Source organism: Muntiacus reevesi, chromosome 5, assembly GCF_963930625.1.
Source record: "Muntiacus reevesi chromosome 5, mMunRee1.1, whole genome shotgun sequence".
In the NCBI taxonomy this organism is placed as follows: Eukaryota; Metazoa; Chordata; class Mammalia; order Artiodactyla; family Cervidae; genus Muntiacus; species Muntiacus reevesi.
The window spans coordinates 19,513,174-19,528,414 of NC_089253.1; the positions used below are offsets into that span (position 1 = coordinate 19,513,174).

The 15,241-nt window shown below is 38.0% G+C and overlaps 1 protein-coding gene and 1 pseudogene across 1 annotated transcript in view; both read right to left on the reverse strand.

Annotated features, from left to right (window-relative positions):
• LUZP2 (leucine zipper protein 2) overlaps nucleotides 1-15,241 on the reverse strand; it is a 483,423-nt gene that overhangs the window by 33,622 nt on the left and 434,560 nt on the right. Inside the window, exon 9 of the mRNA XM_065936761.1 lies at nucleotides 9,640-9,807. Coding sequence (XP_065792833.1) covers nucleotides 9,640-9,807 — 168 coding nt within the window. The remainder of the gene's footprint in view (nucleotides 1-9,639; nucleotides 9,808-15,241) is intronic.
• On the reverse strand, nucleotides 3,132-4,048 carry LOC136169956 (ATP synthase mitochondrial F1 complex assembly factor 1 pseudogene; annotated as a pseudogene).

A 15,241-nucleotide genomic window follows, 5' to 3' on the forward strand; every position in this document is an offset into this window, starting at 1 on the left:
GAATCAGTAGTGTATATGATATTAAGCTAGTTAATTAGTTAACTGTTAACTAGTGAGACTTATGATGTAATAGTTTATCAAAATTTGAAGATATTGGTACTTGATATACTCTTAAGAAAAATTTGCTTCCAAATGTCAGGCTGGAAAGTCACTGGAATAACTGTTTAATAGAAATTATAACTACATGCCTTTTTAAATTTCAGTTCATACATTAAGAAATGTGTACAACCAATAATGTCTCAATTATAAAAGAAAAGAAAGGAAAATGCAAACTGGTGGTCATTCTTTACATAAAAGATATTTAGTAGCATTTTCTCTGAATATCAGTAGGCTTTCCTAGACTTATGTTTATTAACATTTCTACCAAAAATGTCTCGTTCCTTTTTTAATTTCAGAAGGATTAAATGAATTATATCCTCATGGAGCTAATATGTCTTTAAAGTAAATTCATAGAGATATCCAAATAATCAATTTCTCTCTGTAATATTTTATTATAGCATATATATACCAAGGATGAAGAATAAATGAGAATTTGGTTCCAGATCATTTCAGGGTACAGATATGCACACCAGTAATAAAAAAGAAAGCATTAAAGGGCCTTTGTTGTTTCTATTTTTATCTTTATCATATTAAACAGTACTTTGACCACCTGATGCGAACAGCTGACTCACTGGAAAAGACACTGATGCTGGGAAAGATTGAGGGCAGGAGAAGGGGACGACAGAGGACGAGATGGTTGGATGGCATCACCAACTCAATGGACATGGGTTTGGGTGGACTCTGGGAGTTGGTGATGACGAGGGAGGCCTGGCATGCTGTGGTTCATGGGGTCGCAGAGACAGGACTGAGCGACTGAACTGACATTAAACATAAATCATAATTTATAGTGTTAGTTTAAAATATTTATGTGCATATGTAATATATATGTTCATACAGTAACATGTAAAACATTATATAATTTAAACTTAAACTTAAATTTCCTTGCCACAAATATGCCACATCTACTGGGAAGTAATTAGAAAAGCAATTGCAATCTCCTAAGAACAAAAATGAAGCCCAAACAAAATTCCTTAGATGTAATGTTATATTTTATGCAAATATTTTAGATTCATGTTTTCATTTTTATTCTCACAATAACCCTGGGCATACAAAGATATGAAACATATTTCTGTAGCATGGAAAGAACATGAACAGCTGGTTGGTATCACCAATAACTAAATGGTTAGCTAAGGACAGAGAGCTGGTAGAAAAACAGGTCTGTCTAAAACTGAAAACCTTTGGGCTAGTTGGGAAATCTCCTCCAGAAGCAGGAAAGTGGGGGAAGGACAAGCTTACTGCTGCATTGTGTTGTTTAGTCTTTAAATCGTGCCTGACTCTTTGGGATCCCAAGGACTGTAGCCTGCCAGGCTCCTCTGTCCATGAGATTTTCTAGGCAAGAATACTGGAGTAGGTTGCCATTTCCTCCTCTGGGGATCGAACCCGTTTCTCCTGCATTGGCAGGTGGATTCTTTACAAGTGAGCTACCTGGGAGAGTCTTTTCCTATTCCTACAGTAAAGATTTTAATACCTCCCAACCTTGGCTGTAAACATGAATAATCTGGGAGCTTTGAATAATCTCCAAAACTACCCTGCGCATCTAATGGAGTACAATAGAATTGAAAATATTGGCATCAGGTGTGAGCAAAGCTCCCAGTGATTAAAAAAATGCAGTCTAGATTGAGACCCTTTGGTCTATGGTAATTCCAGGTGCACTTCTTTGAGAGTTCTTAGAAATTACTTTGCAACAGATTTTTGGCAGGAAAAAAAAAAAAAAAAACAGGGAAAACAAATCCACCTTGCTTTAAACCTCCAGGCAGCAAGCAGAATGCAATTTTCACTTGGATGCCTTTAAGCTCCTGAATAGGGCCACTGTTGCCTGTTGCCCTAAAATGACTTTGGCATTTCTACCAAAGTGGAAAAAAAATTAACAAATCATCCTTGTCCAATTAAGTTGATGCCATAGCTATGACCTTTACCAATGTCAATTGCAGCTAAAGTTGACTTTGAATTGCATGGAAAGGAAAACAAAGATAGATGATGGTGACTCCCTGGGATGGAAATGAAATAATGAGCTTTCATAACATAATTTCATCATTTTTTTATCTACACTACTTTTCTGAATTGCTTCTCACTTCTGCTGTCTTTTGATATTTTCCTTTCTTTATGACATTTACTATTGTGATCACTGACATTAAATGTATTGTGAGGATTCATCCATACTTTTTTTTTTTATAAGTCAGACTTTATTTTATTGCTAAATTTTCCCCACACACAATAGGGTACATTTGCTTCTGCCTACCTTTTCTATTAATATAATACTGGCATGGTTTAGAGTTGTTTAAAAAACAAAAAGCAAATCTGGATTGATCCTCTCTTTATAAAATAGTTGATTTTTTTTATACTGCAACAATTCAGCCCCTCCAAATACACAGCTTCCAAGAGGCAAAAAATCAGGTGTCAGAAACTATGGCTTAAAAATATGCAGGCAGCAGGCACTGTACCTGTGCATTTAATATACCTGAAGTCTACTGCTACTCCAAACCAGCTACACTAACAGCAAATCTTGGAGCATCTAGATAGAATCTTAATCCTGACGGCAATATGTGGTTGTTATAGAGTCTAACAGGATACCTGGGTTATGCCTTTGGCCAACCAAGTGAGAAAAGTGTGCAAAGACCACATCTAACCACAGCAGGTCTTCAAGCTTACTATCCTGTCACAGTTTATAAAGGTGAGGAACTAATTATTGGGAGCTGTGCAGTCAAAATGGCCCGAGAACAAATATACTCCTACAGTGCATAAGATCAAGTCAGCCATCTTGTGGATCCTTGATTGTCTCTGGATGTGATCTCAAAGGCTTGAAAAGGACACTTCAAGTATGCTGGGAGATAGTTATCAGAACGTTTGGGTATCTTTGTTCCTCAATGTCAAGTAACAGGGCTCACTTCCATGCTATTCCTTGCAATAAGCACAGAGGGCGACTCCTTAGAGATGGCTTATTATAGCCACTGAGCCTCGGAGAGTTCAAGGGGTGGGTAGGCTCAGGACCATCCAGGGCTGAGTAGAAAACTCTATAAGCCAACCTGACAGCCCTAAGTCTTATCCTGGTTCTGAGAACATTTCAGCTCGGCTCCAAGTCTGCTTTGCTCCAACTCTGTGGTGACAGACATTTGAACTCGCTGGGTCTGAAGTTAAAGATATCCACTAACCCACAGTTTTCGATCGGTGGCATAGAAGAGCTGAACTTGGTTGGCCATGCACTGTGCCTCAGCATCATTCAGAAACCTGGAATCCATTTCTGCTGTCATTAGCACTATACCATTTTCTTCCTTAAGTTCAGGGTAGTGATATAAAATCAGCTAACTGGCCGCAGCTTCCCCTGGGATCTGAATATTTATCAGGGCAGTGAAGTGGAGTTCAGTACCTGTCCATTGCCGGACTAAAAACTCATAACTTTCCCTGGGTTGACCACACAGAAATGTTAGACAGGACTAATCCGGTTCCAAATCAAACTTTTCTTTAGGAATAACTGCGTAGACTGTTATCTTTTGCGGCAAAATACTGCTGCCAAATCTGTTTTATTTCTTTGCCAGTTTTGTCTTTCACCATCTCAGTGTTGAAGACTGAGCTGAGAGTCTTGTCCTTGGTGAATCCTCGGCCCACAGGCGTTTCCCCAGTGTCTTCTGTTCCACACATGTGATAAAAGTCCCCTTGCTTGATGCCCCACTGGCTGCTTGCTAAACTCACTGCGCTTCTAGTCAGGACTCAAAAGCAGCGGGGTCAGACCTGCACAACGGCTGGATCTTTTTGCAGTAGTGGTCGTAGAAGGGGTTGGTCTCCAGCACCTTCCCGACCCCGCTGCCTTGGCGCCCCCTGACGGGCCGGCCCGAGCTGCAGCGCACCCGGAAGGCGGCGCGGCTGAGGGGCGCCCCAGGCCCAGGGCGCGGCTGCGCAGTGCGCACAGGCCGGCCTCCTGCAAGATGGCCGGGCCCATCACCATGGCAGCCATGGCCGTTCCCACCTCCTCCCTCATCCATGCTTTTATGCCAAAAAATTGTAGCTGTACTCATTTGAATGTGTTCCTACGTCTGCACAGTGAAACTAGGTAGTTTTTGTTTAAATTAATATCCTACCAAAAATCTTCTCAAAGTATTACCTTCATTTCCACATATATTAATAGTACTTATTTTGAACATTTATTGGCTTTTCCAATATGAGACACTATTACATATACTAAATGCTCTATGTTAATTTTGTTAATCTTCACAACAGTTTGATAAGGTTGTGCTGTTATTGTCTTCATTTTATATCTATGGGAGTACAATCTAAGGGGTTAGTTGATCAAAATGTTCAAAATTAGAAAGTCTTAGAAAAAATATATTTTCATAGTATCTTTAGAGATACCAGCATGATAGAGTCGTTTTGATACTGATATTTGCTTTTAGTATAATTTACTTATTGTAAATGTATATAATTAATATTTAATAGTAAGTGTTTAGTAACTAACTAGTACAAACTCTGAAAATTTGTGTAGCCAGCTTTTATAGGTATGTCTGAGCCATCTCCAGCAGACAGCTGAGTATTCACTGTTTTAAAACCTGATTGTTTCCTCAGCAGAAACTTAAGCTGTGGATCTAAATGACTATGTAGAACACATGCACCAGAATTTTAAAAAAGTACCAACATGTAAATTATTTTTTAATCTTTCGTCAGTAAATTCTCATAATATTGTACTCCTCAATTAATGGAATCTGCGACTTTTAAAATCCACAGTGAGTATATACTTTGTATGTGAAGTGCATATGTCTATTGGATTCATGTATACACATATATACCCACATACATGATGTAGTAAAAGCCTGTCTGCATTATCTAATCTTCTGGAAAAAATAAAAATAAAATGATATTTTGGGGATGATTTTGCTTTTTTTCCAGATGTAGGTTAAAAATTGCTTACTTGGATTTGTTTCACAGATTTCAGGAAAAACCATTCAAATACACTTTTCAAAGAAAAGGCAAAGATTTTTTTAAAATGTAGATTAGAACAGCCATATATCACATGTATAATCATAAGGAATTTGATTTAGGTCATAACTGAATGATCTTGTGGTTTTCCCTACTTTTTTAAATTTAAGTCTGAATTTGGCAATAAGGAGTTAATGATCTGAGCCACAGTCAGCTCCCAGTCTTGATTTTGCTGACTGTATAGAGCTTTTCCATCTTTGGCTGCAAAGAATATAATCAATCTGATTTTGCTATTGACCATCTGGTGATATCCCATGTTTAGAGTCTTCTCTTGTGTTTTTGGAAGAGGGCATTTGCTATGAGCAGTACATTCTCTTGGCAAAACTCTATTAGCCTCTATTGCCCTGCCTCATTTTGTACTCCAAGGCCAAATTTGCCTGTTACTCCAGGTATCTCTTGGCTTCCTACTTTTGCATTCCAGTCCCCAATAAGGAAAAGGACATCTCTTTTGGGTGTGGGTCCTAGAAGGCCTTGTAGGTCTTCACAGAACTGTTCAACTTAAGCTTCTTCAGCATTACTGGTTGGGACATAGACTTGGATTACTGTGATATTGAATGCTTTGCCTTGGAAACAAACAGAGATCATTCTGTCATTTTTCAGATTGCACCCAAGTACTGCATTCCAGACTCTTCTGTTGACTACGATGGCTACTCCATTTCTTCTAAGGGATTCTTGCCCACAGTAGTAGATATAATGGTCATCTGAGTTAAATTCAACCATTCCAGTTCATTTTGGTTCGCTGATTCCTAAAATGTCAATGTTCACTCTTGCCATTTCCTGTTTGACCACTTACAATTTGCTTTGAATCATGGACCTGACATTCCAGGTTCCTATGCAATATTGCTCTTTACAGCATCAGACTTTAGCTCCATTACCAGTCACATTCACAACTGGTGCTCTTTTTGCTTTTGCACCATCTCTTCATTCTTTTTGGAGTTATTTCTTCACGGATTTCCAGTAGCATATTGGGCACCTACCAACCTGGGGAGTTTACCTTTCAATATCCTATCTTTTTGCCTGTTCATACTGTTCACAGGGTTCTCAATGCAAGAATACTGAAGTGGTTTGCCATTCCCTTCTCCAGTGGACCACATTTTGTCAGAATGCTCCACCATGACCCATCTTATCTTGGGTGGCCCTACATGGCATGGCTCCTAGTTTCACTGAGTTAGACAAGGCTGATGGGGGAGACTGACCAAGGGGGATACTGGGTCTTGTTCTGGTGGGCAGGGCCATGCTTAGTAAATCTTTAATCCAATTTTCTGTCGATGGGCAGGACTGTGTTCCCTCCCTTTGTTTGACCTGAGGCCAAACTACAGTGGAGGTAATGAAGATAATGGTGACCTCCTTCAAAAGGTCCCATGCATGCATTGCTGCACTCAGTGTCCCTGACTATGCAGCAGGCCACTGCTGACCCACACCTCCTCTGGAGACTCCTGGACACTCACAGGCAAGTCTGGGTCATTCTCTTGTTGCACTAGTCAAAGCTATGGTTTTTCCAGTAGTCATGCATGGATGTGATAATTGGACTATAAAGAAAGCTGAACACTGAAGAATTGATGCTTTTGAACTGTGGTGTTGGATGAGACTCTTGAGAGCCCCTTGGACTGCAAGGAGATCCAACCAGTCAATCCTAATGGAAATCAGTCCTGATTATTCATTGGAAGGACTGATGCTGAAGCTGAAACTCCAATACTTTGACCACCTGATGCGAATCGCTGACTCACTGGAAAAGACCTTAATGCTGGGAAAGATTGAAGCAGGAGAAGGGGATGACAGAGGATGAGATGGTTGGATGGCATCACTGACTTGATGGACATGAGTTTGAGTAAGCTCCGGGAGTTGGTGATGGACAGGGAAGCCTAGCGTGCTGCAGCCCATGGGGTTGCAAATGGTTGGAACAACTGAGTGACTGAACTGAATTGATATCATGTGTATCAAGGAAATTAAGAAAAATTATGATATGTAATGCTCATGTCACAACAGTGACCTGAGATAGGCACCGAGGAAATGGAGGCACAGAGAGGCTAAGTGATGTGACAGTCTCCAGCTCCCTCTTGGGCACATATCACTGAGACTATAATCAGCCAACTCCAAAGACTTAGTAGTTTGAGGTCCTCATTTAAAAGTTACATTTTGGATAAAAATTGTTCCATGACTGAAAAGTTTATATCTCTTACATACACCGCATATCACGTTTTATTATTCAGGATTTTTCAAATATTATCTGTGAGGTGACTGCACAGAGATTCAAGTCCCAAGAATACATTGGGCTTCCCCAATGACTCAGCAGATAAAGAATCTGCCTGCAATACAGCAGACACAGGAGATGTGGGTTCAGTTCCTGGGTCTGGAAGATCCCCTGGAGGAGGGCATGGCAACCCACTCAGTATTGCTGCCTGGAGAATCCCATGGACTGAGGAGCTTGGCAGTCTACAGTCCAATGGGTCACAAAGAGTTGGACATGACTGAGTGACTAAGAAGCAAAAGGCGAAGAAGAAAAGGAAAGAGATACACATCTGAATGTAGAGTTCCAAAGAATAGGAGCTTCTTAAGTGAACAAAGCACACACACAAGTACATAAAATATAATTGCCACCGTATTTGAAAAGATAAATAATACAAGCAAAAGAGAAATGCCAGAGAGGCTTTTAATGCTAATTTGTAAAACAGAATGCTGTATGGTGTATCAACTTAGATTTATTGAACTTTATCTTAAATAATTAGATATGTTATTATTTTTTTTTAAAAATATGCATTCTCTAAACTACATGCATCTAAATGCTTTCTATGTTTTCCTGTGATAAACCTAGAGAAATAATAATATATATGTATTATTTATTTCAATGACAGGATACAGGACAGTAATTTCTTCCATATATTCAGGGTCATAAAGAGCCCAGTTTTAATAATGAGCCTAGTAAATATACTTTAAGACAAGTAAATTATACTTGGAGACAAGTGTCATGTGCCCATAAAATCACAAAGCTGCTTTGCCCAAAGTCACTGAACTTCATACAGTTGAATCTTTGTTTCTCCCTTAAACTAACCTGAAGTGGAGGGATATGTGGCTTTCTGATAGGTGGCAGAGATTGTGTAAGGTAGCTGTACACTTAACCAATAATCTGTTTCAGTAAATTTACCAGGAATCTTTTTAAAACATAAAAATATATTATTATGCAATGTTCTTCCCTGAGTTTGGCTGAATTAAAAAAAAAAACAACACTGTTTTCAAAGGAGGATCAGAGAGATGTAAAGGTGAAAAATATTGGCCTAAATTTTTTGAGATTCTTCATTACATAATAAAAACAAGATAATATAAAATAGAAATACTTATTTCAAATGATTTTGACAGAAAAAGAAGGTTACACAGATTAATATGTTTTTGAGAAATCAACCAGTTACAGGAGAAAAACAGAACAGTAGATTTATTCTGTTTTACTTAATTTTGACTCTTCATCCTGAAAATAGCATTTCCCTCATCTACAGATTGGCCACATCCCCAAATGTAATGAATTGGTAGGTATTTGTAACAGTGGTCCTCAAGGTTTTTTGTCCACCTTCCTCTAGCCCACCACGGATCTGCTTTAGAAGTTGGACTCCTCTCTCTAGCATTTATTGCAACAGCAAGTGATCTTGAGGCAAGTGATAAAAGAATTGCACCTTCAAGTATACTGCCTGAAACTAAACTCCTTTCTTTAATAACGATTTCAGATTGTCGATATTTATTTAAAAGTAGAGGTTGCAAACTGAAGGTTCTGATGATTGAAACAAAAGTGGAACTGAAACGCCCTCTTTGTCCTGTATAAAGTAGAGTGATGGCAGGGATTTGCTTAAGTAGTTGTTTAAATTGCTAAGTCGCATCCAACTCTTTTGCAACCCCATAGACTGTAGTCTACCAGGCTCCTCTGTCCGTGGGATTTTCCAGGCAAGCGTACTGGAGTGGATTTCTATTTTCTATTTCCTTCTCCAGGGGATCGTCCTAACCCAGGGATGGAACTTATGTCTCCTGCATTGACAGGTGGATTCTTTACTGCCAAGCCACAGGGAAGCCCTCCTAATCCCCTAGGGAGCTCTTAAAAACTAATGATGACTGGAGCCAAACCAGGAAGAATTTGTCTGAGGTGTGTCCCAAGTAGTAAGACTTTTTTTTTTAAAAATAACTATCCCAAGTGATTCTAATGTACAGTCACAGTGTTGAGAACTACAGACTTAATTTCTGAAAAATGTATCCACTTTTGTAAGGATGGTGGTTATACCCTAGAAGAAAGTATTTTCCATAATAAACCCCTGGTGTAAACTGGAATACAAGATATTTTCTTATAATGTTATAAAATAGTGATGATAATAATAATTCTGCCTAAGAAACACCCTGTTCTCTTATAAAGAAAATTTGTTTTCCAACATTCTCCAAGTGACTATGAAAACTTTACAAACTGGGTTACTATCTCCCATTTACTTCCTGACTTTTCAATGAATTTGCTGTCTTACTTGGATTCACTTTGATGATAATACAGATCAAAGTCAAGAAAGTACCTCATTTGATTTTAGATTTCAAAGCACAAATAAAGTATACCTTGGCTGTTGTTCTTACATATGCAGTCCTAGAGTCAGTTATCATGGTTGGGACTGATATCTGAGTTCCATACGGCCTGAAGGGATTCAAATGGGGAAGCTGCTGATCACGGAAAACAGTTGAGAGGCAGAGTTGTACAGTCTCTTTCATTGCTTTCAGCTGTGATTCCTATAAAAACAAGAGAGATCACAATTTTTACATGTGGTTCGGTCATCATTCACCTGATTAGATTCTCCCTTTCCTCCTAGCGTATACTCATTCCCCAAACGCATATTAGTTTTAATACATAATTGCCCAACATAAATTCCATGATAACATGCCATGAAATGCACACTCAGTCTGTTTTTTAGGAACTAATGTGTTTTATGATATATTTTGATCACTGGAATTGAGAGACATAGCTTACATTTTTTCCCCTTGAATTGACATGATTTCAATCATGATACCCTGGCTGGCAAGGAAATATACTCTAGAGTCACTCTAAATGGATCCTTTTAGCATCTGCCATCTTTCTTTTATCATAAACCTCCTTTATTACAAATCACTCCTCTTGTGATGTAGGCTTTTCTGTATTTCTCAAATCAGCCTGTATCTTTACACAATTAATGATAAAACTCTTATTTCCTTGGATCCTGTTAAGTAGTAGGAGTTATTCAGATGTGATTGTAAGTGATAATCAAACATCTGTGAAACTGGCATTATTATTTATGTTTTACTATGAATGCAACAAAATTTCAGGTTCTAGAAATTTTTCTTCTTTTTAAATTTTTATTTTATATTGGAATATATTTTGGTTTACAATGTTGTGTTACTTTTAGGTGTACAACAAAGTGATTCAGTTATACATGTACCCCTTCATTTTCAAATCCCTTTCCCATATAGGTTATTACATTATATTGAGTAGAATTCTCAGTGCTATATAGTAGGGCCTTAGTAGTTATCTCATTCATATAACAGCAGTGTGTATATGCTCATTTCAAAGTCCTAGTTTACTCCACCTTTCCCCTTAGGTAACCATAATTTTCTAAGTCTGTGAGTCTATTTCTATTTTTTAAATAAGTTTATTTGTATCATTCTTATATTCCACAAGTTGTATCATATGATATTTGTATCCCTCTGTCTGATTTCCTTCACTTAGCATGATAATCTCGAGGTCCATCCATGTTGCTGCAAAGGGCATTATTCCACTTTTTTTTTATGGCCCAGTAGTATTTTGCTGTATATATGTACCACATCTTCTTTATCCATTCCTTTATCAATGGACATTTAGGATGATTCCATGTCTTGGCTATTATAAGCAGTGCTGCAATGAACACTGGGGTGCATGCACATTTTTGAATTATGGTTTTCTCAGGCTATGTGCCTAGGAGTGGGATTGCTGGATCATATGGTAGTTCTATGTTTAGTTTTTAAGGAAACTCCATATTGTTCTTCACAGTGTTTGTACCAATTTACAATCCCACTAACAGTGTAGGAGGGTTCCTTTCTCTCCACACCCATTCCAGCATTTATTGCAGAACTACTTTTTCTTTAGGTTTATATTTCAAGGTAGACTGAACTATATAGAGACAACCATCTCCAACTGCCATCCAACCTCCAGATCCCACAGCGAAAAATATTTTAAATTGCTTATATGGTTTTAAAATGATGTAAAGTTGAGTACCAATGACAAAGACGTCCCCAGGTACCAAAATGAAGAGAGACACATAACCTTGAGGAAATCTCATGATAACACAGGGGTAACTGGGGGAGAGCATATAGACCCTAGTAAGACAAAAACATACATATATCCACTTCAAGATATGAAATGTGGCCTCTGGGGCAAGAGAGAAGAAGAAAAGAGAATAGTTGCTGGAGTCATATCCCTGGACGAACTGGCACAATTGGCGTTTACCCTTTTTGTGTAGCTCCATGTTTGCATCAGTGGATCCAATGGATCAATGAAGCAGAAAAGTCTGTTGTCTTCTCCTGTCACAGCAGTACACTCCCAACAAAACTACTGCCTTTTGTATATGATGTCAGGAATACATCTACGGATAGCATCCCCTCCTACCTATTGTCTCCTGTACAGCCTCTGTGGTCAATTTCTTGAGAGTGACTATGGCTTTGATTTTTCCCAATGTTCTCTGTGTTTCCTACTAACATGTGGTATAAGATTTATCTTTAAGATGAGAGTGTATATTGCTAGAATAGCAATTTAAGAAATCTTTCTTTTTGGTCATATTACGAGATTTTAAAAAAAGGCAACAGTAAGAGCAGCAACTGGAAATATAAAAGAAACAGGACATACATGTATTTCCTTCACATTAACCTTGCCCTGTCACAGTTCATAAAAATCTGATAAGAACAAAATAAAAGTCTGATAAGAAATAGGATGGAGGGGCTTTGTTAACTGCACAGTAAGGAGTTAAGTTGAATAATAAACTTATACTCAAAATTGTCCCTTTTATTTGCTTGCCTGAGTAGCTAGATGCTTGCTATGGCTGATTATGTTTGTTTTCTTTATATAATTTATCACTAATTTTAATTTATTAATATATATGTATAAATTGTCTGTTTTGTTCAGAACTGTATAGCTTGCACATAACACAATCCCTGACACATGAGAAAGGACACACACAATTTTTTTTAATAAATACTTAGTTGAAAATGTTATTTCTTTTTTGTCAGGGAAAGAAGCTATCTCAATAAAAAGAAATGAAGCAATGATTCAGATTACCCTTCCTACTGAGTCTTTGTTATAATCTTGGATGGTCCTAACTTTCTATTACTGCAGAATGAGTGTGGGTGCTGTTCTCTGGAGTGAGATGTTCCAGCTTCCACTGAACAATTTGAGTATGTTTTCTGTTTCTCATAATATAGTTAGATAACGCAAATAGAGCTAATGTGACAATGTCAGGCAGGTCTTGGCCAGGATTCAAAGTTAACATGGCTTTGAAATGTAGATTTTTCAATGCTCAGATAATGCAGGAATTATTTGATAGTTATTTGATTCACTGCATTCATGTCACAGCTCCTCTCAACAAAGTATATATATAAAAGTTAGATCTACGACAGCCACAAAATATATATGTATATGTTGACATAATAGACAAATTCCTGAGCAACAGCTAAACTCAGATGTCAAAAGTAAACAATGAATGGCATCAAGCTAATACTTCATTTTAAGTAAATATTCTTTAGGCAAGACAAAATTCCCAGTGGAGCAATCGATACATTTGAACATGGGTGAAATCATCTCATCTGCTCATCCAGGCCTCCTGACATTTTCAGGGTCAACTTTGAGAGCAGAATCAACAATACACAGGTGTAACCTCCAACTCCTCACCTTTCATAGCCATTGTAGTAAGCTATCTTTCCTCTTATGTTTCAACCTATTCTTAATCTCATCGTTTTTTACTTCCTTTCTTTTTTTGGATCACAAGCTTGTGAATTGGCCTCCTATATTAGATTCTGGATTCACTCCTTCATTACACTGTAGATTTTACCTGCCAGAGACCACAGATTTCTGTGAACAATGCTTCCCTAATTTGTTCATCTTTCTACCAAAAAAAAAGCTCACATCTTTCCAGTTAATCCCTCTAAATAAATAAAGCCTGTAATTGACGCTACTCAGGTTTGGCTTGGCCCATCCATGAGCAAGGCCAAGACAATGATTTTACACCACAATGTCATTACATTTTGATTTATACTGCTAGCTTTTGTCTGTTTTAAAATTGCAGGTAAGGCCACTATTCACTTTAAAGTTCACTGGAACAGGATGTCACCTAATGAAATATGATGTGACTTATACAAAGTATAGTTTGCCCTAGATCTTACAACATATCCCCTCTGAGAATCTGCCTTATTTTTGCCCTTGATCTTCATCCCACACCAAACCACATTTCCCATTTCCTCTGCCACATGATAATAAAATGCAGTCTTTAAGGATATCCTGCTTGTCACAATGTCTTTTGTTTATAGTCCATCAAACGTTTCAAGTTCGTTCTCATCTAGGAACTTTTACACTTGCTGTTTTCTTTGCCTGCAGAACTCTCTTTCCAAGTAGCTACATAGGAAACTTCTACTTAAAATGTATGCTTCAGCTCACATATTATCTTCTATGAAACATAATCACTGATTACTCTATCAAAGAACACTTCTATCTCAAAGTCTTTATCACAAAGGTTCTTAAATTATCTTTTGCAGCCCTTGTCATAAGTGCAAATTATCTTATTGTTAATATGTCTATTGTTTTATCTGTTTCTATTTCAATGTTGGGAAAAGGTGTTTGCTATGACCAGTGTGTTCTCTTGACAGAACTGTTAGTCTTAGCCTTGCTTGATTTTGTACCCCAAGACCAAACAGCCTGTTACTCCAGGTATCTCTTGACTTCCTTTATTTGCATTCCAATCCCCTATGATGGAAAGGACATTTTTGGGGGGGTGTTAGCTCTAGAAGGTCTCATAGGTTTTCACAGAACTGGTAACTTCAGCTTCTTCAGTATCAGTGGTTGGAGTATACAGACTTGGGTTACTGTGGTGTTGAATGGTTTACCTTGGAGATGAACTGATTTGGTCGTTTTAGAGATTGCACCCAGGTACTGAATTTCAGACTCTTCTGTTTACTATGAGGGCTACTCCACTTTTTCTAAGGAACTCTTTCCCACAGTAGTAGATAAAATGGTCACCTGAATTAAATTCGCTCTTTCCTGTCCATTTTAGTTCACTGATTCCTAAAATGTCGATATTCAAGCTTGCCATTTCCTGCTTCATCTCATGCAATTTATCTTGATTCATGGACCTAACATACCATGTTCCTATGCAATATTGTTCTTTACAGCATCAGACTTTACTTTCACCACCAGACACATCCACAACTGAACATCATTTCTGCTTTGGCCCTGCCTCTTCATTCTTTCTAGAGCTATCAGTGATTGCCCTCTGTTTTTCCCCCAATATGAAGAGTATGTCATGCAAAATGCTGGGCTAGATGACTCACAAGCTGGAATCAAGATTGCCAGGAGAAATATCAACAACCTCAGATATGAAAATTATACCACTGTCATGGCAAAAAACAAAGAGGAACTAAAGAGACTCTTGATGAGGGTGAATGAGGAGAGTGAAAAAGCTGGTTTAAAACTCAGCATTCAAAAAACTAAGATCATGGCATCCAGTCCTATCACTTCCTGGCAAACAGATTGGGAAAAAGTGGTAACAGTGACAGATTTTATTTTCTTGGGCTCAAAAATCACTGTGGATGGTAACTGCAGCTACAAAATTAAAGACACTTGCTCCTTGGAAGAAAAGCTATGACCAACCTAGACAGCATATTAAAAAGCAGAGATATCACTTTGCCGACAAAGGTCCATATAGTCAAAACTATGGTTTTTTGAGTAATAATGTACAGATCTGAGAGTTGGACTGTAAACAAGGCTGAGTGGACAGGAATTGACACTTTTGAACTCTGGTGCTGGAGAAGACTCTTGAGAGTTCCTTGCTTTCCATGGACAGTAAGGAAATCAAACCAGTCCATCATAAAGGAAATCAACCCTGAAAATTCACTGGAAGGGCTGATGCTGGAGCTGAAGCTCCAATCCTTTGGCTACCAGATGCAAGAGCTG